The sequence below is a fragment of the Vulpes vulpes genome, chromosome 13 (genome assembly GCF_048418805.1).
Source record: "Vulpes vulpes isolate BD-2025 chromosome 13, VulVul3, whole genome shotgun sequence".
Classification (NCBI taxonomy): Eukaryota; Metazoa; Chordata; class Mammalia; order Carnivora; family Canidae; genus Vulpes; species Vulpes vulpes.
Genome location: NC_132792.1, coordinates 151,257,065 through 151,282,402, shown reverse-complemented (window position 1 = coordinate 151,282,402; position 25,338 = coordinate 151,257,065). Strand labels below are relative to the sequence as shown.

Here is a 25,338-nt window from a genome sequence, read left to right as displayed (position 1 = left end):
TGGCCCAGAGAGAAAAGAGGCTTGCAAAGGAAAATGTGAGGCCCCTGTTACCTTGAAGGTGATATTTCTCACTCTTATTTGATGGTTGGCATTCTGGTATTACACATTTTCTCCGTGAGCTTGGTTAATATGCAAATGCCTCTTGACACAGATCAGCTTTCTGGGGGAGATCAGCCTGGCTGGGGTGACTGCATCAGTGCACAGCTGCCTTGTCCAGGGGCTTCCACTAGGTATCACAGCTTTCCATTTGCAATATGATTGTGGTTTAATTTGATGCTCTCTCTGGAGATTCTTGAATGTAGCAATCGATTTGTGTGTGTGTGTGTGTGTGTCTGCGCACGCGATCATGATCAGTAGTGGGAGTTCAGGGCAGACATACTGGAGAGAGCCAGGAGGTGGCAGTAAAAGCTAGGTAGTCATTTGAGCAATGCAAATTAGACAAAATTTTATTAGCCTAATATTCAGCCTCCCAGGCAATTTACAATATATTGAGGTGGTGGTGAGGCAGTGGTGCTCCTTGACCAGAAAGCGGAGGTCTACCCAAGTAGCCATTCTCATCCCAGTTTTCATAATATCCCTGAGTCTTATCACTTTAAGTTCTTTTCATGAAATTCTCCTGCAAAATTAAAAATTCTTAACTTATTATAGTTTCCAGATTTTATGTAGGACATATTTTTGTGTATAGGCTGTAGATCAGATTGTCCCTGGATTTCAGCAGTGAGAGTCTCCCAGGTCCTTAGTTTTCTAGGAAAGGTGGACTTGCTGTCTCTGAACTGAGCCGAGCCCAGTGCTCTCCTGAGACTTCCCATTCGTGGCCGCCTCTGCCTCTCCTCCCTCGCTTCTGTGGAGTTAGTTCTGTTTAAGGGCCATTGCTGTCCTTGCTCTGCGTTGCCCTGATTATCACATGGTACCTGGTTCTTGTAGAGACACACACACACACACACACACACACACACACACAGGTCTGTTCAGATGAAGCATTTGTGTGTGGTGGGCACTTTAATAAAGGTTTGGTAGAAAACTTAATTGACAGTTGGAGCTCCGGGGTTCCTCTGCCAGGCCTGAAGCTCCGACTCTGTTCTCCAGTCGCGCTGCTCCATCCTCTTTCTGCCCTTCTCCCCTCATGAACAAAAACCATCTCCTGTTTTCTTACAGACCAATCTTCCTACAACACAAAACAGATCCATGTCACATTCTCACTTGGTTTCTCAGATCTTTTACTATAAAGTTGTACTTCTCAGCCGACCAGCGTGACCCTTTCTGATCATGCCTGTTTTGCTGCTGAAGCCACATTGCTCCCTGCCCCAGTGCTGGGCTCTCTCATATCTGCCTGCTGTGCATGCCTCATTGCTTGAAGTTTCCTTCATCCTGCTGATTCTTCCTTCAAAACAGCTCCCTTCTGGGCTACTTCCCCTGCTCCCTCAGATTTAGATGATGCCTTCCTCCACCTCTCACTACTGTAATGCATTACTTTTGATTAGGAGAGAGAAATTGAGTGTTCTCGTCCTGAATTGTCACTAACTTTGTATCACCAAGCATATTAAGGGAGTTTAGATGGGCTGGATGATTGGGAAGTGTTATTTAAATATGAACCTTCCTCAAATCTAATTGTGATCAACGAAAAAATGATGGTCATTTAATGCAAATCAATTCAACAAAGTTTCATTAAGCCTCCAGAAGGAAATCATTACCCACTCATTCATTCTCCAAACCTTCAGCAGGCACACGTGGGTGCCAGATAACCACGTGAGGGCCAGAGGTGTGAAATGACGTGGGGATGTCCAGAGGTGATGGCACCTACTATTGTGGGATTTAGGGGATACATCAGTGTTAGCAATAGGAGCTCAACAGTGAATGGGTGGTTATTAAAGCCATTGGGGCAGGGGATGTGTAGAAGGTCCACAGATTGCTGGGGACTTGGACAAATCTTGCTTTTCCAATATTTCTCCTGTCAAAGGGAAGGTGCTCAGAGCATCACTTTCCTTTTTTGAAGGGTTAAAAAAAAACATTTAATATCTTTTATTACTGGTACATTTTAAATCACTTTTGCATACCTCAAGGAATATCATAGTAGAGAGAATATATTGTCATGAATCTATAGATTAAATATATAGATAAAATATATAAACATAGCTTTGTTACTTTGACAGTTTCCCCCCCAAATGCTAGCAGATTGGAGAATTACCTGAGGATTTACCCTTTGAGAAGGCTTTGATAACTGGCAGTGATTTTAGTTTTTTCCTCTTATACTACTTCTTACATTGTGGAATTGAGTTAAGTTTTGCCAAGAGTTGTCTACTGTAGCACAACTTTTTGTGGAGGTTATTTATCTTAGCAGAACTCTGCAGAAAAGCTTGGGGCTTTCTCCTCTAACAAGAGCATTGATTGTGCCTGAGTGACTGCTCATCTCCCCTCAGGCTAGCAGAACATTGTTTCTTCACAGTTAAGTTGTAGTTGTCAAAATTATAGCAATCTTTAGTTAATAAAATTAAAGGTCAATCCTGTGGCACAAGATTTTCCTTTGAAATTCCCTGCATGTTCTCTTTTTGGATAACTCAGAGATAAATGTCAGAGTGAGTTTGGAACATTGCCTTTGAAGTTCTGGCATATAACAAACAGATTGAATAGGGGAGGTGTCTTTTTCTTTTTCATCCATGAAAGTCAGAAAAAAAAAATGAACAAGTAACCTCACCTTCCCCAAGAAAATTGCTATGTTACACCTTGATGCATATTTTTATAGGTGGAGAGAAGGAAGTAGGGTGTGCATCCTCAACCTTAGAATTTCTCAGGCTTGACTGACCATAGCTTCCTACTACAGATGGTTCCTGACTTACAGTGGGTCAACTTAAAGCTTTCTGACTTTAGGATGATGCAAAAGCAATGGGCATTCAGTAGAAACCATACTTTGATTTATGAATTTCAGTTTTATCCTGGGCTAGCAATATCCCATAGGCTGTGCTCTCGTGGTGCTGGGCAGCAGCAGTTAACCGAAGCTTTCTGCCATGTGATCATGAGGGTAGACAACCAACACAGTACAGCCATTCTGTACCCATGCAGCCATGCTGTTTTTCACTTGGAGGAAAGTACCCGATCAGCCCCATGAAACATTCAACACTTTATTATAAGCTTTGTGTTAGATGATTTTGCTAAGTTGTAAGCTAATATCAGTGTTCTGAGCACATTTAAGATAGGCTGGGCTAAGGTAAGATGTGAACATCATAGGTTAGGTGCATTAAATGCATTTTGGACATGTGATTTTTTAAAACTAAGGATTTTATTCATGAGACACACAGAGAGAGTGGGGGGGGCAGAGACATAGGCAGAGGGAGAAGCAGGCTCCTTGCAGGGAGCCCGACATGGGACTCGATCCCGGGACTTTAGGACCACGCCCTGGGCTAAACACAGATGCTCTGCTGCTGAGCCACCCAGGTGTCCCTGGACATGTGATATTTTTGACTTATGATGGATTTATCAGGATGTAATCCCACTGCATTTCAAGGAAGATCTGTACTTCTTTTGCATTCAGATTTCAGGACCCTGACCCAACTTTTATTAAATCACAATCTGTCAAGGAGAAGCCTGGGAATCCCTGTGATGAACTGTTACCCCGTGGGATTCTTAGGAGCAGATAAATTTGAGAAACACTGTTGTAATTGATAAAGATCGTGGTGGGACATCTTGCTCTGAGCAGACCTACCTCAAAGGCCACCAATTCCCTGAGGTTCAAGGACTGATAATAAGCAAGTTCATTATTCTGCTTCCTGGCATTCTCCCGCTTCTCCTTCCTCTAATTTGCCTGTCTTTTATGCTTTCCATTTTTTCTATGCTCATAGGGTGAGCATGGAGATGGAATTGTGCTAAGTCCTATTTTACTCATTGTCCCCTGCAAATCCATTTGGCTGGGGTGAGGAGGAAGTTGAATATTCCTGGTTAAAATTCAGGGTTCAGGTGGGGACTCAGGACTTTTAAAACTTTGTATTTTAGAAAATTAAAGGCGTAGACATATAATTAACCTCCTTGTATTCATCATTCTGGTTCGATAATTATCAACTTACAGCCAATTTTCTTTAATCTGTACTCTCCCGCATATTGTTTTGAAGCAAATCCCAGACATCTTATCATTATTCATAAATATTTCAATAGTATCTTTAAAGGGTAATAAGTGTTGTTTTCTTCCTTTCTTTTTTAAAGAAGACTATTTTTTTTTTGGTAGCAGTTTAAGGTTTACAGTGAAATTGAGGGGAAGATCCGGAGATTTCCTGTAGCCCCCAACCCCACACATGCACAGCCTCCCCCACTATCAGCATCCTCCATCAGAGGGAATCCGTTAGTTACAATTGATGAACCCACTCTGGCACATGATAATCACACAAGGTCTGTAGTTTACAATAGGCTTCTCTCCTGGTGTTTTAAGTTCTAGGGGTTTGGCCAAATGTTTGGCCATATCCTTTTGAACATCAGAATCTCACATGGAGACAGAACATGACAGGCTGTAAGTTTACCATGACAGTCTAAGAATAAGGGGAGTAAAGGTGGTGATTTATGGTTTTTCTTTAAAAGAACTCAAAAAGGCCCCATTTCTTGAGTTCATTATAGAATGGTGCTTCACAATAGTAAATTGAGGGGATAGAAAAGAGCTTTGCAAGGGGATTTGAGAGTGAGCCAAGAAGTGAGGAGGTGACAGTGGTTCAAAGTTAGTTGTTTTTTCACGGCAAAGATATCATAAAGCTCCGTGGAGTGTACATTAGAGTCCTGTTTGCAATCTTAACTGCTCAGTGGTTGGAGTTTAGGGACCCATCTCCTGAGTGTGTGTAGTCAGCGACTTTTTTTTTTTTTAGAACATCGCATAAGTACCAGCTGTTGTTGAAATAATGTGTATGCACCTATCTAAATGGTAATGAAATGCTAACCAAGTCATTTATTTGCTTTTTCTCCTTCTGTAACATCACAACGAGGGGAGAGGGATAAGACACTTGACATCTGATGTCTGTTTTGAAAACTGGGGACACAAACATATGTCAGATAGCATAAGATTCTCTTCTCCTCCCACCTTTTGGAAGCATTAAACTTTCTAAGGTTTAAGATTCAGTAGAAAAAATTAATTTTTATACATTCTCTCCTTGGATTAGAATCCCGAGGTTATTTGAAATTAATGCAGTGTGAACCCGGAGCTTCTCTGGGATTTACTACTGTGGAACTTGACTGTTCAATTACAGATACTTCGTGTGGTGTGAGGGTAATTTCATGGTGCCTGCTTGAAGAATGGAAGAGATGCCCGCTTGATGTAGCATTATAAAGGGTAGCAAGTTGCACCACAGTTATTATTTGCAACACCAGCTATTCCCTTTCTTTCCACGCCCAGCATCCCTCAGAACACGGTGATCTTTGCCAATCCCTGCCTGGCCCATTGTTATGCCCAGGTAACTTAGCGTACAGGTACCTTCTTAGATGCCATAAAATAGGTGTCTCTTTCTTTTAAGCTAAGTTGGTGTATGGAAATTGGAATTTGTTGAATACTTGAGGGAGGCAATTATTTGCTTTCTAGAGGGATTCTTTGCTCCTTGAAGGATTTGCAGTAGAATAATTAGTAGTTAATTTCTAGTTCTTTTTGCATGTAGATTTTACAGAGCACTTCTGCTGGGCAAAGTGAGTCATAGTGAAGCATCAATCTACATCTGGTCTTTACCAGAAAATTTGTTTTATAGAATTTTCAGGTCATTTGGCCCTGTGCAGATCCCGTTGTATGGGGTTTTCTTCACTCACAGTTTGGGAATGGAGAAGGGCCTGTTCTGTTATGCTGCTATAGTCAGTTTTTAAATTTTTTTTTAATTTAAAAAAAATTTTTTTACAGTCAGTTTTTAAAAAATTTTATTTTGCTATAGTCAGTTTTTAAAAAAGAGATTTAAAATTTATTTTGCCATATGAAAATGCTCCTGGAACACCTTGATTTACTTTGTTTTGTGAAGTATTCAGTATTTTTGCTGGACAATTTTTTTTTTTTTTGGACAATTATTTTGATCTTAAGTGTGATTTATTGTGACTTACAGCTTTTCCTCCTGAGATTTAACAATTCATAATTGAAGAGGATGGGCAAATAGAATTTAATATTCTGTTTCCCTCTCCAGAAACATATCTTTTTTTTTTTTTGAAGACTTTAAACTAGATTTAAACCTAATAAGAAGAGAGCTTTCCAAACTAGGTTTTCCAATATGTTCAAAGATTAAGCATTTGGGGAGGTAAACTCTTCTTCGGGTTTCTGAGTTAATAACTACTCATTTTGATGCTAAGAGGGTCAGAATTTTCAAATCTGTGAATCTGGAGTTGGACTGCCCTGTGTATTTGTTTCTTGGACATCTTTGCTTTTCAGTGTGCTCCCTGAGGCTGGCTTTCCTGAGGATCTTCAGAGCTCTTCTTTGCAGTTCTTTCCTGCTGGGAATATATCCTTCGACTGCCTCTAACAGCCCCCTCGTTGTCTTGCCATCTGGTCTGCCTCACATAAACTCTCTTCCATCGAGTCTGCTCTGAGAGAATGCAAATCTAATAAATACAGTGCATTGAGGCAGCAGACCCAAATTCAGGTCTTGACTCTGCTACTTATTAATGTGTGCTCTTAGGTAAGTTCTGTCCCCTTTGTGTGCCCAGGGTCCTATCTGTGCAATGTGGGTGGTAAGAATATCCACAGAAAAGTATGTTCTGAGAATGAGGACGGATGTCACAAACTGCTAGCGTATGGACATAGTAGGTGCTTAGTGGTCAGTAACTGCTGTTACTATGCCCTAGTGAACTCTCAGAAGCTAGTTTGTTCGTGAACTTGCCCTGGCAGTTGAGACTGTATTTTACACACACACACACACACACACACACACACACACACACACAGGATGTTTTGAAAGTTAGAAGAGAATATAGTGAACATGTGGTTATCCATCACTTAGTTTATTTTTTTTAAAGATTTAATTTACTTATTTACTCTGAGAGAGAGATCACATCACTGAGAACATGAGCGGGGAGAGGGGCAGAGGGAGAGGGGGAAGCAGACCCCCTCTGAGCAGAGAGCCTGAGGGCGGGGCTCCTCCCAGGACCCTGGGATCATGACCTGAGCTAAAGGCAGATGCTTAACTGACTGAGCCACCCAGGTGCCCCACATCACTTAGTTTAAAAAAATAAAATATTACTGACATCATTGAATCCTCCTCGGTTACCCATCCCATTTACATTTCCCACACTCCCCCTCAATAGGAACCACTATCCCGAGTTTGGTGATTTTTGCTCTCACGTGTTTTATACTTGTACTATGTTTGTGACTGTTGTTTTCAGTGGTTAAGAAGATCCATGGGAGCTGAGCTAGAACTGTTTGAGAAGCACGTATGAAGGGTGTTGTAGATCCCCAGCCTCACGATCGTGAATTGTGCAGAAAGGATGAAGTTCTGACACCTCGCATCAGAGGGGACCAGTTGACATCCCCTTGTTTGGCTGTTTGGCTGCTCCCTCTCCTGAAATGGAGACCCATCTGAGGACTGCAGCCTGGCCTCTTTGTCCTCTCCTGTGCCATCACTCAGAAAGAAGTCAGGCAGCCAGAATCTTATATCCCTGAGATCACTCTTGAACCGACTGCGTCTGTTCTTGCTTTGTGTGCTATCCACCCCCTTTGCTCATCTCCAGTTCAGGGAGTCTGGACCCTGGAATTATTGCTTCTCTAGCCTCTCCAATTCATTGTCCCTTTGTCTCCTTTTTGTCTACCCTTCACTCTTTGGTTTGGTGTCCTTGCACTGGATACTCTGTACTTCTTAGAAACAGCCTTTAAACCTTCCACTGGGAACTGTTTATGGGCAGAGGCAGCCTGGATCCCTGGGACCACCCTCATTTTTGAGTCCTGAAGGATCAACTGCTGGCTATGGGTGGCCTTGTCATCAGCACATACAACCGGTTGTTTAGAGCATGTAATTACTCTAGTATCAGTAGAGAGTCTTGTGATACAAACCACCCAGATAAGTAACGGACAGGTATGCGCCTCAATCTCAGTTGGAGATTCAACTTGGGATGGTGCTCTGGATGAGTGTGAATGACCTACTGGGTTCCAACTAGTTTCTCCTTTAGCATGTCATTTTTCCTGCAGAGTCCAGCAGGTGGGGACCCTGGCTTCTACCTGGTACAGCCATAGGTTCAATCTCAAAATCCTTAGATTTAGGTTGAAACTGGAGCATTTGCTGTAGTCATTTATTCCTAGAACTCAATGACTAGAAATGATTGACTTCTTTTGACCTCGGCCTCTTCAGGCTGGACAAGCTTTCCAGGAGCTGTTGCTGGCCCCTCACCAGGATTCTATCCTTCCCTTCTTGACTCAAGTGCTTGTCCTTCTGGAGCTCCTGGCAGCAGTTCTTTGGTTCTGCTCATTCTTTCACTCACTTCCCCTGTCAATTTACTCACTTCATTTTCTGGTCCTGATCCATGTCCTCCCCCTGACACAGAATCTTACTTACATAACTACTGTAAAGCAATAGCCACTTTTTCTTCAGTGTCTCTGCAGGAAACTGACCATCATGGTAACTCTGACCACTGGTGTTAACCTTCTCAGCACGTGAGCTGTACCCTTAGCTGCAGGGAAAATCTCCAAGTCTGTCATGACACCGCTTCTATCTTGTGTTGTGGTTCCTACTCTCTGTTCTTCTTGATTAATCTTTTTTTTTTAAGTTTTAATTTTAATTCCAGGTAGTTAACACAAAATGTTGTATTAGTTTCAGGTGTACAGTTTAGTAATTCAGCACTTCCATATATCATCTGGTGCTCATCACAGGTGCTTATCATAGGGGACTAAATGCACTTAGTCCCCATCACCTAGTCCTCATACCCCTCACCCACCTCCCTTCTGGTAACCATCAGTTTGTTCTCTAAGTTAAGAGTCAGTTTCTTGGTTTCTCTCTTTTCCCTTTGCTCATTTGTTTTGTTTCTCAAATTCTACATATGAGTGAAATCATGTAGTATATGTCTTTCTCTGACTGCTTGATTATCTACTTAGCATTATATTCTCTAGCTCCATCAATGTCTTTGCAGATGGCAAGATTCATTCTTTTTATGGCTGAGTAATATTCCATTGTGTGTGTATGTATATATACACCACATCTATATCCATCACTCAGTGGACACTTGGTCTGCTTCTACAGTTACTGTAGATATTACTGCTATAAACATAGGGGTGCATATGTCCCTCTGAATGAGTATTTTTGTATTCTCTAGGTAAATACCTAGTAGTACAATTGCTGGCTCATAAGTTTTAACCTTTTGAAGGACTTGCATACTGTTTTCAAGAGTGGCTGCTCTAGTTTGCATTCCTACCAACATAGAAGGATGGCTCCCTTTTCTCCACATCCTGGTCAACACTTGTTGTTTTTTATTTTGTTGATTTTAACCTTTTGACAGGTGTGAGGTGATAGCTCATGGTAGTTTTGATTTGCATTTCTCTGATAGTGATGATGAGCTTCTTCTCATGTATCTGTTGGCCATCTGGGTGTCTTCTTTGGAGAAATGTCTATGTTGTCTTCTGCCTATTTTTTTTTTAAGATTTATTTATTTATTCATGATAGACTTAGAGAGAGAGAGAGAGAGAGAGAGAGAGAGAGAGAGAGGCAGAGACACAGGAGGAGGGAGAATCAGGCTCCATGCCAGGAGCCCGATCCTAGGACTCCAGGATCACACCCTGGGCCAAAGGCAGGCGCCAAACCGCTGAGCCACCTAGGGATCCCCTCTTCTGCCTATTTTTTAATTGGATTATTTGTTTTATGGGTGTTGAGTTTTAGAAGTTCTTTATATATTTTGTGTACTACCCCTTTATTGGTTATGTCACTTACAAATATTTTCTCCCATTCAGTAGTTTGCCTTTTATTTTGTTGATTGTTTACTTTGTTGTGCAGAGACATTTTATTTTGGTATAGTGCCAATGGTTTCCTCAGGGGACCTATCTAGAAAGAAGTTGCTATGGGCAATGTCAAAGAAGTTACTGCCTGTGTTCTAGGATTTCTATGGTTTCATGTCTCACATTTAGATGTTTAATCCATTTTGAGCATTCATGCATTCATTCGGCTTCATGCCCAGTGTGGAGCCCACTGTGGGGCTTGAACTCATGACACTGAGGTCAAGACCTGAGCTGACATCAACAGTCAGATGCTTAACTGACTTGTTGAGCCACTCAGGCATCCTCATTTTGTTTTTTAAGATTTTGTCTATTCATGAGACACAGAGAGGGGCAGCGACATAGGCAGAGGGAGAAGCAGGCTCCTCACAGGGAGCCCAATGTGGGGCTCCATCCCAGGACCCTGGGATGATGACCTGAGCCAAAGGCAGATCTCAACTGCTGAGCCACCTGGGTGCCCCAGGCACTCTCATTTTGAACTTATTTTGTGTATGGTGTAACAAAGTCCAATTTTCCCAGCATATTTGTTGAAGAGACATTTTTTTCCATTTTTGCTTTGTTGAAGATTAATTGACCATATTAATTGTGGGTTCACTTCTGGATTTTCTATTCTGTTCCACTGACCAATGTGTCTACGTTTGTACCAGTACTATACTGTTTATTGCTACAGCTTTATAATATAACTTGAAGTCAAGAATTGTGATGCTTCCAGCTTTGCTTTTCTTTTTTAAGATTGCTTTGGCTATTTGGGATCCTTTGTGTTTCCACATAAATTTTAGGATCGTTGGTTCTAGCTCTGTGAAAAATGCTTGCTGGTATTTTGATAGTGATTGCAATAAATCTGTACATTGCTTTGGAGAGTATAGACATTTTAACAATATTTGTTCTTCTGTCCCATGAACATGGAATGTCTTTCCATTTCTTTGTGTCAACTTCAATGTCTTTCATCAGTGTTTTCTAGTTTTCAGAGTACAGGTCTTCACCTCTTTGGTTAAATTTATTCCTAGGTATCTTATTGTTTTTGGCGTGATTATAAATGGGATTGTTTTCTTAATTCTCTTTGTGATGCCTTATATTGGTGTATAGAAATGTGGCAGATTCCATAGATTCCCATATGTGGATTTTTTTTTTATTCTGGGACTTTACTGAATTTGTTTATTAGTTTTGTTTTTCGGTGGAATCTTTCAGTTTCTATATAGTGTATCATGTCATCTGCAAATAGTGAAAGTTTGACTTCTTCCATGCTGATTTAGATGCCTTTTCTTTTGTCATTTGGTTGCTGCAACAAGGACTTCCAGTACTGTGTTGAATAGAAGCAGCGAGAGTGGACATCTTTGTCTTGTTCTTGACCTTAGTGGTAAAGCTCTTAGTTTTTCCCCATTAAAGATGATGTTAGCTGTGGGTTTTTCATAAATGACCTTTATTATAATGAAGTATATTCCTTTTAAACCTACTTTGTTGATGATTTTTATCATGAATAGATGTTATATTTGTCAAATGCTTTTTCTTCATCTATTGAAATCATCATATGGTTCTTATCCTTTCTCTTATTGATGTGATATATCCTATTGATTTGCAAATATTGAACCATTTTTGCAACCTAGCAGTAAATCCCACTCGATCATGGTGAATGATTTTTTAAATATACCGTTGGATTTGGTTTGCTAGTATTTTGTTGAGGATTTTTACATATATGTTCATTGGAGATATTGGCCTGTAGTTCTTTTTTTTTTTTTTTTTTTGTGGTGTCTTTATCTGGTTTTGGTATCAGGGTCATGCTTGTCTCATTGAATGCATTTGAAAGTTTTTTCTATTTTTGTGGAATAGTTTGAAAAAAATATTAAATCTTCTTTAAATGTTTGGTGGAATTTGCCTGTGAAGCTGTCTAGTCCTGGGCTTTTATTTGTTGGGAGTTTTTAAATCACTGAATCAATTTCTTTGCTGGTAATTGGTCTGTTCAATTTTTCATGATTAATTTTTATATCTCTATTTCTTATTCTAGATCTTATATAGGAAAGGTTCTTTAAAAAAACAACTGTGGGTAGAAGACTTATTATGAGATCTATTAACAAATTTTTTAAATGTACAGTACTATTGTTAACTATAGGCATGAAACATTCTTATAAAGAACTTTATGAGAAGAAATTAAAAAAAATATTTTATTTATTTGCAAGAACATAAGCAAGGGCAGAGAAGAACAGAGGGAGAGAGAGAAGCAGGCTCCCTGATGAGCAGGAAGCCTGATGTGAGGTTGGAACCCAGAATCCTGGGATCATGACCTGAGCTGAAGGCAGATGTTTAATTGGCTGAGCCACCCAGGTGCCCCAAAAGAAGAAACTTTTCATAAAGATTTAGTTATTTACTAGAGAGAGAGAGAGAGAGAAACACATGGGCACAGCAGTGAGGGAGAGAGAAAATCTGAAGCAAACTCCCCTCTGAGCCTGGAGCCCTATATGGGGCTCAGTCTCATGACCCTGAGATAGTGACCTGGGCTGAAACCAAGAATCAGATGCTTAACCAACAGCACCACCCAGGTGCTCTAAGAAGAAACTTTTATAAAATGTCTAGGCTTCCTGAATCTGAACCGACTTAGTCACAGAGCATGTAAGCAAAATCGAGAGTAGGTTAGGTATAGACGAGGTAAAAGTGGCTGGAGTCCTTTTCCTTGGAGCAGAAAAAGTTCTGAGATGAAGTTAAGCCATGGACAAAAGCAAGAGCCCAGCCTAGGCTGGAGATGGGAGTGTAGCAGCGAGTCAGGGCACACAAGCTGGTGGGGACAGGTAACAGTGCAGAGACAACATGCTTCTGGAAACAGAGTGAAACTGGTATCAGTGTCTTATACTGACTATGGGAATCTTAAGGGCAGAGCTCAACTATACAAAGATGGTAGTTCTGCAGCTGGCCAATAGAGTCAAGGGGCCTCTTTCCATCCTGTAGCAACTCTCCCCAGTCCTTGGCAAACTCTGGCAAATCCTTGGCAAACTCTCCCCAATCTTTGGCAAATTCTGATCTATCCTGGGTTCATGAAGACTTTTAATTAGGCAGATGCTAAGTTGTTCAAGTCTGTAGCAGATCTAACAATTTAATAGGATCTAATAAAATTCAGACCCTCGTGTTTATCCCTGGGAAGAACTTCCCACAATTAGCAACATTCACTCTTCTTTATTGGGCACCTACTGTTGAAAGTCCTGATGTTCAACCATGTCGGCATGGGCTTTGAGCATCCTGTAATCTGGTAGAAGATACACACAAGGACAAAAACACCTGTAAGGTAATGTGTAATAGAGGTGTTAATGCTATTTCCTGATACATAATATAGATGATAGAATACTAGAATTGAAATTCTAAAATATTTAAGTGAAATAGACCAGTTTAAAAGTCTTATGGATTTTAATTTATATGCCTCCTCTGTGATAACTGTATAAAAATAGTGTCACATTAAAGGCAGTGTTTGAGAAGGAAGCAGCTCATTCTCCCTGATTTTGCATCCTGTTAACAGGGAAAGGAAGTCTCTGATGCTTCATATGTAAAAGAGCTCCAGGTAGCCTTAACCTTGAATGATTTTCCCTGGGTTCTCTGATGCCTTCACTCTTCAGGCTGGTCATTTTTAGCCCTGGAAGCTTTGTGCTCTTTAATCAGGCATCCTTACTTATGTCCTGCTTCTACTAACTCTGGGATTTTTCTGACCAAAGTCTGGTGGTTCACTTTGAAACAGTGGGAGTCCTGTCCCACCCCCATTGCCATCTTGGCCAGTGGGATGGATTTCTTCACCAGTCAGTGTGATTATATGCCCCGAAATACTTTTTAGATGGTATTGCTAGCATGTATATCCCACTTCTTGATGAATGTGTATATACATACATACACTTATATACATATATATTCTTATACACACACATACACACACATCAGCTTTTTTTATTGACTGCTGTCATCTAAGAATGCTACAATTTTATACCTAGCTGTTTCAATACATGTGATTGTAATCTAATTTCCATAAGTCTGAGGAATCAGTTTGACCCCTCCTGATTGGGATTGAGACCCAGCGATTCCTGGGTTATTTTCCTTGTAGGACATGCGGCTTTCAAATTTGAACCACCATTTGCCTTTACCCAAACTATATATTCAGAAAATGGCTCTGTGTTTCTTCTGGCACAGAGTTACTATTTACAGCTACACTCTCCATTGTAGTGATGTCCTTTCCAAGATCCTTGTATAATATGGCAAGGGCCAGACATTACTATTTTCCCCTAGTACTTCTTAAGGCTTAGTTATTTCCTTTTGAACATCCCATAGATCACCTGCTCAGCTGCTCCAACCTGTCCTGCAGTATTTCCAACAGACTGGGAAAGGCCCTTGAGGTTGGACAGCATGTGGTTACTGGTCATCTTCTCAAGGGCTTCCACACGTACTTTGTCCTCGACTTCTCCTTGTGAATATTGCTCTGGCAAACTCACCACACCTCCTCACCTGCCTGCTGAAGCCAGTGTTGAATGGGCCAATATCTGGCCCAGGTCTCTGGTGCCCCATTGGGCACAGGGTGCAGGGGTCAAAGTGACCAGCCAGGAAGCCCAAGGAGAGAAGGTAGTTGGTAGAGCACCCTGATCCCTAGCTGCAGAAGCAGGGCATTCTCAGTGGGGACAGTCAGAGGCCTGTCTCAGACCTCACATCTTGCCTAGTGTCCACATCTTCTGTTCTTATCCTGGAAAGGCACAGTTCAGGCCAAGAGGCCATTGTAGCTTGGGGCCCTCATGAAGTTTTTAGTTTGTTTTTTGTTTTTATTAACAGCTTTGTTGTGATATATAGTTCACCTCCCATAGAATTCACCCACTTGAAGTATACAATTCAATGGCTTTTAGTATATTCACAGATACTTTCAACTATTACCACTGCCAGTTTTATAGTATTTTCATCGCCCTACGCTTTAGCTACCATCTCTGTCATAATCTCACCCTCTACTTCTCTAGTGCTAGGAACCCTCTAGTCAATTTTCTATTTCTGTCTTTGTTACCTTATTCTGGATTTTCATATGAATGGAATATAATATGTGGTCTTTCATGATTGGTGTACTTCACTTAGCATGATGTTTCAAGATTCATCCACATTGTAGCAGGTCAGTATTTCATTCCTTTTCATGGCAGCATAATATTCCACTGTATAGAAATGCCACATTTTGTTTATTCATCTATTGATAGATATTTGGGTTGTCTCCATCTTTTGGCTGTTGTTGATAATGCCACTACAAAATTTGGGTATAAGTTTCTGTGTGGGTATCTGTTCTCATTTCTCTTGAGTATATGCCAAAAGTAGAAATGCTGGGTTCTATGGTAACTTTGTTTAGTCATTTCAGGAAATGTCAAGCTGTTTTCCAAAGTGAGTGCAGCATTTCACATTCTTGCCAGCTGTGTATGACAGTTCCAATTTCTCCACATTTTCATTAACCCTTGTTGGTCTGACCTTTTGATTTTAGCCAGCCTAAAATGGGGTGTGAACACCCTAAAAGTGTGTGTGAACTCATGAAGTTTTAGAAGGATTTGGGGGAGGATTTTCCCTTTCTAATATTTTCTAAATCCATTTTATATAGACCTAATTTAAATGTATGAATATATATGTAAAAACACTTTTAGGTGTGGTATCTGTAAAAGCATGACTGCTAAGATGTCCTGTTGTCTATCACAATAATGAAGGAGATGTCAATATTTGCTAATCCAAAATTCTTATTGCTCAAAACCAATGAGGGAAACTTTTTGTAATGTGTGAGGTAAGGGGAAGAAACAGGAAGGGTGGAAAAGTGGGAGCAGGTGGTATATTTTCAGATATGTTACATCTTTCCCAGGAGATTGCTCCATTGCTTATCTCTGTGTCTGATGGCTCCCTCTGTCTTTCAGGAGGACTGGCATTGGCCCACGTGCTCTTTTTCTACCTGAAGTACTTGGTGCTCTTTGGTGTCCCAGCTCTGCTCATGCGCCTGGATGGACTCACGCCGCCACCCCTCCCTCGCTGTGTGAGCACCATGTTCAGTTTCACAGGCATGTGGAGGTCAGTAATTTGGTTTATGAAAGCCGTCTGGGGATGTCCAGTGGAAAGAGCCGTGGCTTGGCAGACTTCAAAGAGTTTGGACCGCTGTCCTTTCTCTGTTCCCCACTCAAGGCACATTTGGCATTTGGGTTTCTTCATCTAATAGGATGACAATCTCTGCTTTCTGAACTGCTCAAAAATACTGTCAGGCTATGAAGATATGTGAGATAAGAAAATTCTCTCCAGGCTATGTACAGATGCACAAAGGGTTATGTTTAAGTGGTTTCTTACTAACTTGGGACATGCTACAATATATTATTTTATTGCTCCCTGTTTTTTGTGAAAATGACTCTGTGTACGTGAAACTGTCAATTAAAAACAATAGAATTAGGATAATAGCATAGGTCACAGTTGGCATTTACTGGCTCTCAGACCTGGGACAATTTACTAAATTTCTCTAAGTTTCAGCTTTCTTCTCTCTTAAATGACAATAATAATAGTGAGGGTGATAATACCCATAGTCAAGAGTTGTTTTGAATATCAGATAAGCTAATGCATTTAAGGCATTTGGCACATGGTAGATATTTACAAATGTTAGCTTTTTAAAAAAAATTTTTTTAATTGGAGTTAAATTTGCCACAAATGTTAGCTTTTATCCTTGTGTTATTCCTCTGCTTGGTGCACATGGATAGACAGATGCATTTTCTGAGTTTTCTTACTCTTCTTGATTTTGCCCCAGAAAGGTAGGGTCAGCCTGAAGCTTTTGTCCTGAAAGATCCCTCAGCCCCCCTGCTGTTTCTGATTGTTGCCCTCCAGATGGGCTTGCCTACTGTTGTGTGTTTCTTATCACTTCCTGTATGTAACAAGTGACAGGGCTTGCTTTGTGATTTCAAATTTAATGTAGGAAGCTGAGACTGGGGACCTGCACCATCATAGGGTCAGCACTTTTTAGGCATCTCCATTTCCCCCACCCTAGCTTTGGCCCTGCTCAGAGTTGCTTGTCTGGCTCATTCACCATAGTAAATGATTGTAGATGCTGAGTTTTTTTAAGCCTCTGTAAATGCATTTTATTATTGGTTCAGTTTGCTTCTTAGGATTAGAGATTTCCTATGGTTATTGCAAGTAATGTTAAATAATTGCTTTGATTTGTCCTTAATTACTTCATCAAATATCAAAGGTTGCCCAGTTTTATTGGCAGGGTCGGAGAGTGCTACCAAAGGGGTTCTCTCAAGCCATGGGGACACAGAGTGGTTCTTGGTTAAAAGGTGAGCCTGTTTGGGAGGCTCTGTTAACTTTTGACCTACTGATAAAATTAATTCACTGAACAAATGGGTCGGGACCCAGCATGATTTAGGGTCACGTTACCAGTGACTGGTGTGTACTTAGCATGGTTTCTCTGTCTCTTTGTGAATGTTTGCCCTAATGCATTTCTTGGGAAGCATATTCTCCTAAAGGGCTTCTCCAGGGTTGGTTGGTGTAATGAAAACCATGACTCCTGGGCAGGCATGCTAGCTCCAGGCTCCTTGTCCATAGATCTCAACCCATTGATTGTCACAAGAGGCCGTTTAGACTGTTGACTGTATTTCACATTCAGAGTAGTTGTCTTCTTGTCCTTTATTATTTTAATTAATTACTTTTTGTCCAATACCCTCTGTTGTCTCTCTACAATAAAGGCAGAGAGAGCATATTTGCCAAGACCTTTGTCATTTTCCATTAGAACTAACCTCAAATCGTGTAGACTCCAGGTTGTCGAAACACTCCACCATCCCTCCCAGTCAAAGTTTTTTTTTTTTTTTTTCCAGTCAAAGTTTTAAGACAGATGTGGGTGAGAGAGTAATAAAAGTTGCTGTGAGGTGGAAGCTCAGGGGTGAGCCCTGAGAGTGATGTGGTCTTAGGCAGAAGTGTTTACAAGAGCTTGTGATGGAATAACAAACATGATCTTTCCTGGGAGTGACCTGGACTTTTATCCTGGCTTTTAATTTAATTTTTAATTAAAAAAAAAAGACTTTATTTATTTATTCATGAGAGACACAGAGAGAGAGAGGCAGAGACACAGGCAGAGGGAGAAGTAGGGTCCATGCAGGGAGCCCGATGTGAGGCTTGATCCCGGGACTCCAGGATCACGTGCTTGGCCAAAGGCAGGTGCTAAACTGCTGAGTCACCCAGGCGTCCCTTATCCTGGCTTTTTAAATTTTAAGCATATACATGGGTCTAGATTTTCCCCTTAGTATTTTTCAGTTTGGTGAAGGGTTTTCTAGATTGCCAGTTGTACTTAGAAATGCCTTGGTCTTTGTTCTTTACACACAATGACCATTCCACATTTAGTAGTTGAATTTAGGAAAGGAGGTCAACTCTGTGCTATAGTGAACAATTTAAGGCTCAGAAGAAGTAGTTTTGAATTGAAAAAAAAAACCAATAAAAATTATAGCTTCTTTTTTACACCATTTATGGATATTCCTCTGCCCATCAGAGGAAGTTTACCATGTGGTGTTCAGGGGCTGGTAGCCTAACCTTACAGTGGCCCTGGTCCCCACTCTAACTTTTATCTATAAAATGCACATTGAGGGAAAATAAAGTTTTTAATTTCTAGTTTCTACTTACATCTAGCTTTACCTTAATATTTCTGGGCCATCTATTGAGGCCTTGAGGCAGATAGGGAATTGCTTTCTGTTCCTGAATGTAGGTCTGGGAAAAACTGAGTCAGGAGTAACTGTGAAAGCTGGCCATGCAGATTATTCTGGGCAGTGGCAGCCATTCACACGGTGGCACAAACGGAAGGGTGGATGGGCAGTGGAGGGAAGCAATTTAAAAACAGTCTTTGCAGATTGACTTGTGGTTACCTGACCTTCTAGAAAGTCCACACTGAATGAGTTGTAGAGCCAATGATGAGAGGTGAATTTTTAGCCTCCCATTTTAAAAGCAGCTTACACACCTGAACACCATGCTGACTGATTGCACCATATTTCAGTCCACTTAACAGTGAGAGAAGACTTGAAGCCAGCAGCCCGCTGTATCGGAGGAAGCTGAGCTCTACATCATAGAACAGATGAAATTGGCCATCAGCAAAGAGATAATGTTCCTTGACATGCTAGTTCCAATTGGTCATGAAAAATTGCTGTTCACCCAGACAGCCCTGACCTGAGAGTTAGGAGCCAATGGGTTTGCTTATTTATTTTTCCTTTCTAGCTCTTTTCTTTCATATAATTCCTGTTCAGATACTTGCAGGCATAACAAAACCCCGAGGAGTATGTGTATTCCCCCTTGTGTGATTTCTCTGTGGCCTTACAGACCTGGGAAATTGAGAATTTTCTGCTTAATTTTTAGGCTTCATGTTTTAATTTAGGTAGGCTGAGATCTGTAATGAGCATCTTTTGCCGGGAGTCATTAAAGATGACATTGCATGTCTGAGGTTTCAAATTAGGAGTCTGATCATGTTCCCCTGATTTGATTTTTAGCTATGGAAGCAAAGTGTGCAAAGTGATAGAATTTCCCATGGCGGCTGGTGAGTTATGGGTCAATTTCAATTATCTCAGGAATCTCGCACAGCTTGCCCTCTGCCTTTCTTGAATTATGATGCTCTCAGGTCTTCATAGGCAAACTCATGCATCACAGCTTAACCCCGAGAGATTTGGGCACTGCTAGACCTTAATGTGTGGGGACATGTTGGGGCTGGGGCTGGGGAGGAGCCTGAGCCCCTTCTTTCAGTGGGGAATTGATTGCATGAACTTTTAGGTCAATAGAAGAATTTAGGTTCCTAGATGGAGAGTTGGTCCAGGCATGTGGTAGATGGTGAAAACTAGCTCTACGGACTGCTAGCTTTACGTTTAGTCCTGCCTTTGAATCATGTCTGACCTCGGGTTGCAGGACAGGATGGCAAGCATGGAGCTGGTGAAGTACACACCATGCCTAATAACCAGGAGCTTGCTACTTACTAGTTGTGTGACTTGGGCAAATAATTAAAATGCTCTGGGCTAAGCTTTTCATTTCTAAAATGGAGATAATAGTACTTGCTGCATAGGGGCCATGTGAGGGTTGACTGAGCCTGGTGTTTAGTGGGTCCTTGGAAAGGGATAGCTTCTTCGTTGTTTTGCGCTTGAAAACCTAGCAAAACCCAGAGGTGACCGAGAAATCAGCCTGTGGGTGGGCCAGGCTGGGGAGTGATGGGACTGGTTGGGGAAAGGCTTCAGTCCAGCTCTGGGCCTGAGATGTGACAGCTCAGAGATAAAGGCCATGGTGAAGAAGTCATGGGCTCTCTGTCCTCAGAGGAGAGAGCTCGATCCAGTTGTTTGTGCCTCAGTTCTCTCTACTGTTGAATGAAAAAAAAAAAAAAAGGACTCTTATCATTAGGTGATGTCTATGTTCTCTTCCGGTTCTGTCTTTAGGTGAGCCCCAGCCACACTGGATGGGGGTAACCACCAGTCCCTGGTGGTGGAGTACTGTCTCCCTCACTACCCATGTAATTGGGTAAAAAGTCACTTAACTTCCTAATGCCTTAGTTTTCTGACTTTATTTATTTAAAATAAAGCTCATCATAGGACTTGCCTCCCTGGGTTGTTGTGAGGGTTCAGTGAGACCACTGCTAATGTAGGAACACAGGGCAGGCACATGGGAGACACCAAGATATTAGCCGATAATCAGAATTACAGATGTGCTAATGAACTTTACACCGGTCGCTTTTTAATTTCCCAGGAAAGACAGGCCTGAGAGCACGGGCAGTGGAAGGAGGTGGAAGGTGGTGGAACGTAGCAGAATAGGTGGCAATATGTGGAAGGCACAGATTTCAAAAGTAAAGCACAGGGTCCCCGTAATCTGCACCGATTTGACCTCTCCCTCACCTTTAGGGGGAGATCTTCTACTAGTTGGTTTCCAGCTGCTGGAATCACCTCATATTTTATCTTTGTCTTATCCTATCTCAACAGACGCAGAAAACATATCTTCCTTCTTCTGACAGTTGTGTTTCAAAATCCCTTTACCTTTTCCTCCACACACAGACTCCCATAAATCAGAGTGAAAAGGAAATACCAAGTTGAAGCAAATTTTATGAACCATTATTACATTTTGGTTCCTGGATTTATTTTGACTTCAAAGATAGATACCCTGCTCTCCTCTCCATTTCCTCCCTGTGTGGCGGGTGTTTTCAGTGCATTACTGGGCAAACTCTCAGCCTGGAGGCTTTTAGAATAAGCAGCAGTCTGGCACAAGAAACACCGTGGGGACACCTGGTGGCTCAGTGGTTGAGCGCCTGCCTTCGGCTCAGGTCATGATCCCAGGGTCTTGGGATCAAGTCCCACATCAGGCTCCTTATGGGGAGCCTGTGTCTCTGCCTCTCTCTGGGTGTCTCTCATGAATATAAATAAAAATAAAATCTATAAAAAAAAAAAAGAAGAAACACCCGAGTGTCTTTTAATAGAGGACTCTTCAGTTGGTCACCTGTGACTGGAGCACAGCCTTCGAGAGTCCAGATCTGGAGCCTGTCTGCACGGGGTTTGAATCCTGGCTCTACTACTTATTATCCAATGACCACTCTGTGCCTCAGTTTCCTTCTCTGGAAAATGGTGATGTTCCAGTGCCCAACTCTGGGAGCTGACGCTCTGAGTCCCACTGCACAGGAGGCCTCTACTTGCTCACATCCCAGCATCCCGTAAGCTCTTGGAGGGCAGTGATCAGACCTTGCCCTTGGCTAGCCCCATGTCCCCGGCACCCTCCAGCATTTAGTGGGTTCTCAGGAAGTCTAAGCCACGGGGAGGAATGGTCACTTTTCTTTACCACCCGGTCATAAGAGCAAAATTTTCAGACGTTTTGATTCGGGAGCTGTGCAGGTCCTCCCTGTAGCACGCACTGTCGTGTGGTTGCTGGGGACGGTCCCTGCCGTGACCACTGCTGGTGCTCTGCCTCCTTTATCTCCGTGTGTTTCTCAGTAAGTCTCAGTAGTCGGTGTGCTGAGATTTTGTGTTGGCTTGCAGGTTTCTTGCGAGCGAATCTTCCTTGAAAGGAATGAAGGGTGCACACCTTTTTAGCTTAATTACTCTCATTATCATATCAGACATCATGCCACATCCCCGAGAGCGGATGGAGGAGAAAGTGGCAAAGTACAAGGAAGAAAAGAGATTCCATCCAGACTCTGACACGAGAGAGGAGTTTGACAGCTGTTTGTCTTTGAGGACAGGAGTTTTCTGAGGCAGGCCTGAAAAGTAGAGATCCTGATCGCTTGGGTGGGAGATGAGAACCTGGGGGTAGGACTGGGGGTGAAGCCTTTCTGGAACCTGTTCTCACAATGAGTAATAGTAAGACTAATAATAGTGATGGTAGTAACAGCAGCCCTGACATCTGCAAGCGGCAAACACATCGAGCCAGGCATACTTCTAAGTGCTTTTATATATTTATTTAATCCTCCCAAAACTCTATGTAGCTACCAGTATCCCCACGTTATAAATGGTGAAACTGAGACAGAGAGAGGTTGAGTAACTCTCCTGAAATCACACAGCAGCTAGTAAGTGGTAGAGCTGGGGTTTGAACCCAAGTGCTCGTAATCACTACCTTCGCCTGTCTCTCCAGCTAAAGGGACCTGTAGTGAATTTCTCTTCCAGGGCCTGGAGCATGAGGCTTGTGTGACAGGATCTGGGACTTGGGGGTATCTGAGAATGATGATCACTGATGGACGACCCCCTAGGGAGGGGGATGGCGCAGGGAGGGTGGAGCCAGGCAGTGGTTTGGCCTCCATGTACCAAGGGGTGAGGAGAACGGGAGGGCATTTGACCCTGAGTAACTGAGTGCTCTGGAGTAGTGGAGGGTCCGCTCTCCTGTTAACATCTCTTATGTTATAAACAACAATCCAGAAACAGCTGCTCGAGTGGAGATGGGAGGGGGGTTCACCTGGTGCCGACATAGAAACTTGGTTCCATTTCTCTTGCCAGTGTCTCCTTCTATGTGGAGCTTGGCTGCTGGCCCTCCTTGATGGCTGTCCTCCTCCTCCTCTGTTTCTAGATCTCACGTTAGGCTGGGTCAGATCCCATTTGCCAATAAGAATGGAGAATTGCCCCACATCTGTCAGTCTTTAAACATCCAGGACCTCAGCACTATTAATTTCTAATTTACACCTTCCCTTCAGCAAACTAGTGTTGCTTTTTGCTCCACCTCAGATCGGAGGATTAAAATCAAAGTGCAGCCTGCTTTTACTCTTAAATGCTTCTAGATATTTTGATGTATTAGTTTTATATTTGTATGCAGTCAGATCTTTCTCTGCATAGTTTCTGACTTTGGTGATGAGCTGAGGAAGTCCATTTGAAATTTATTTATTTTTACGTAAGGCAGGAATTCCTCCTTTGGGGATTCACAAGCTACTAAAACGATTTTTCTTAGAATCTCAAAAACCTGCTTATCACAGACTCCACATCATCTAACATAGTGCCTGGCACATAGTAGGCACTCAACAAACAGATATTTCCTGAGTCAAAGATGAATGATCCCCTGTGCCCTCATATCCTTGAAGAAAAGATAAAAATTGACTTGCATTTCCCCCCTATTTATTTAGTTTTTGTTTTTATTGAAGTTCAGTTTAAAAAATGACTTACATGTGAAGTGTAGGTCTAACTTATTTCCAGTGGTTAAGTTGCCATCCTAACTGCATTTATGGTGATACCAAAAGCCACCTTTTGCCATATTATCTATTTCCTATGTGGTACCTGAGGGTTTCTCTGGGTCCACCTTGTGACAGCATGCATTCTAGGTTCTGTGTTTCTTTACAGTGTGAATATTTTATTTTATTTTATTTATTTATTTTTTTCACCCAGTGTGAATATTTTAATCTTTTTTTGTATTGAATGACTTAACATTGGAATCCCAGAGGGGATTTGTGTTACTTTATGGGGTCTGGTGAAAAAAAAGAAGGGGATGAGTAAAGAAATCAGTTTTATTTTTTTTGTTAGAGGCTAAAAGGCAACCAATAAACCACCACTACCACCATCACAAAAGCAACGAGGTAAAATTTAAAGGACCTTCATTGTTTTAGGGATGGGGGAAAAGGCAGAGATTATTCTCTGTTCTCAGTGGGCTGGGAAGGAGTGAACCCCCAACCATGAACAGTCAGTGGTGCTTGTGCAAAAAGAAACAATAAGGCTCGCATTCAGAGTCCTCTGAAGAAAGTAACAGGGTTAGGTAGGTGTCACCTGGAATGGGAAAACTATGCCCAAGGCAATTCTGAAAAACTGAACCCACAGATTTTCATACTGGAACTTCCCATTTACTGCTTCTCCTCTCTGTTCTGTCTTTTTTTTTTTTTTATATAAAGATTTTATTTATTTATTCAGAGAGAGAGAGAGAGAAAGAGAGAGGCAGGCGGGCAGGCAGGCAGAGACACAGGCAGAGGGAGAAGCAGGCTCCATGCAGGGAGCCTGACATGGGAGTCGATCCTGGATCTCGGGGATCACGCCCTGGACTGAAGGCAGGCGCTAAACCGCTGAGCCACCTGGGCTGCCCTCTCTGTTCTGTCTTTGTCTCTCTCTGTTTCATACTATATAATGTCTGTAGCCCTGGCCATGGGAGTCAGTTTGGCCCAGGATTAGGAGGAGCAGGACCACCTCCTTTACTTATCGCATGAGAGCAAGGGAGGCCCTTGCTTCTGTTGCCTTGAGTGAAGGATGCTCCTGGTATCCCAGATTGCCATTCTCAGTGCATATTTCCTAGGAAAGTTGTTCTAAACCATGGCCGGATTCCATATTATTATTACAACTGGCCTGAAGAGTGGGACTCAATTAGTGTGTAATCGAATCATCTTTGAATGTTGTTGAATGGCAAACTATGAACCCACATCTAGATTGTGACTGAGTAGTTTGGGATAGGGTTCACTAATCTGAATTTTATTAAGCAGCTAACATGATTCTGTAGTCCACAGACCACATTTCAAGAAACATTTGCGACTGCTATTGTTGGCTTTCTAACGGAGGCCAGAAATCTTGACCTAGCCTTTAAGGCCCTCCCTGATCTGGTCCCTGCTACTTTCTTTGATTCTCTGTATTTTTTAAAATTTCTTTTTGTTGGAGTTCAATTTGCTAACATATAGCATAACACCCAGTGCTCATCCCATCAAGTGCCCCCTTCAGTGCCCATCACCCAGTCACTTCAACCCCCTGCCCACCTCCCTTTCTACTACCCTTTGTTCATTTCCCAGAGTTAGGTGTCTCTCATGTCATTCTCTGTATTTTTTAAAAGGATTTTATTTACTTATTCATTTTAGAGAGAGAGAGAAAGAGAGAGAGAATGTGTGTGCTCAAGCAGGGGAAGAGTGGGATGGGGGGAGAAACTTTTAAGCAGACTCTCTGCTAACCATGGAGCTCCATGTGGGGTTTGATCTCATGACCCTGAGATCAAGACCTGAGCCAAAATCAAGAGTCAGAAGCTTAACCAACTGAGCCACC

General features: G+C 41.9%; 1 protein-coding gene across 4 annotated transcripts in view; it reads left to right on the top strand.

Annotated features, from left to right (window-relative positions):
- The window catches only part of HHAT (hedgehog acyltransferase), a 308,869-nt gene that overhangs the window by 107,430 nt on the left and 176,101 nt on the right, over window positions 1–25,338 (top strand). For all 4 annotated transcript variants that reach the window (XM_072733345.1, XM_025982284.2, XM_025982283.2 and 1 more), the window contains exon 8: window positions 15,796–15,946. In XM_072733345.1, the coding sequence (XP_072589446.1) occupies window positions 15,796–15,946 (151 nt within the window). The remainder of the gene's footprint in view (window positions 1–15,795; window positions 15,947–25,338) is intronic.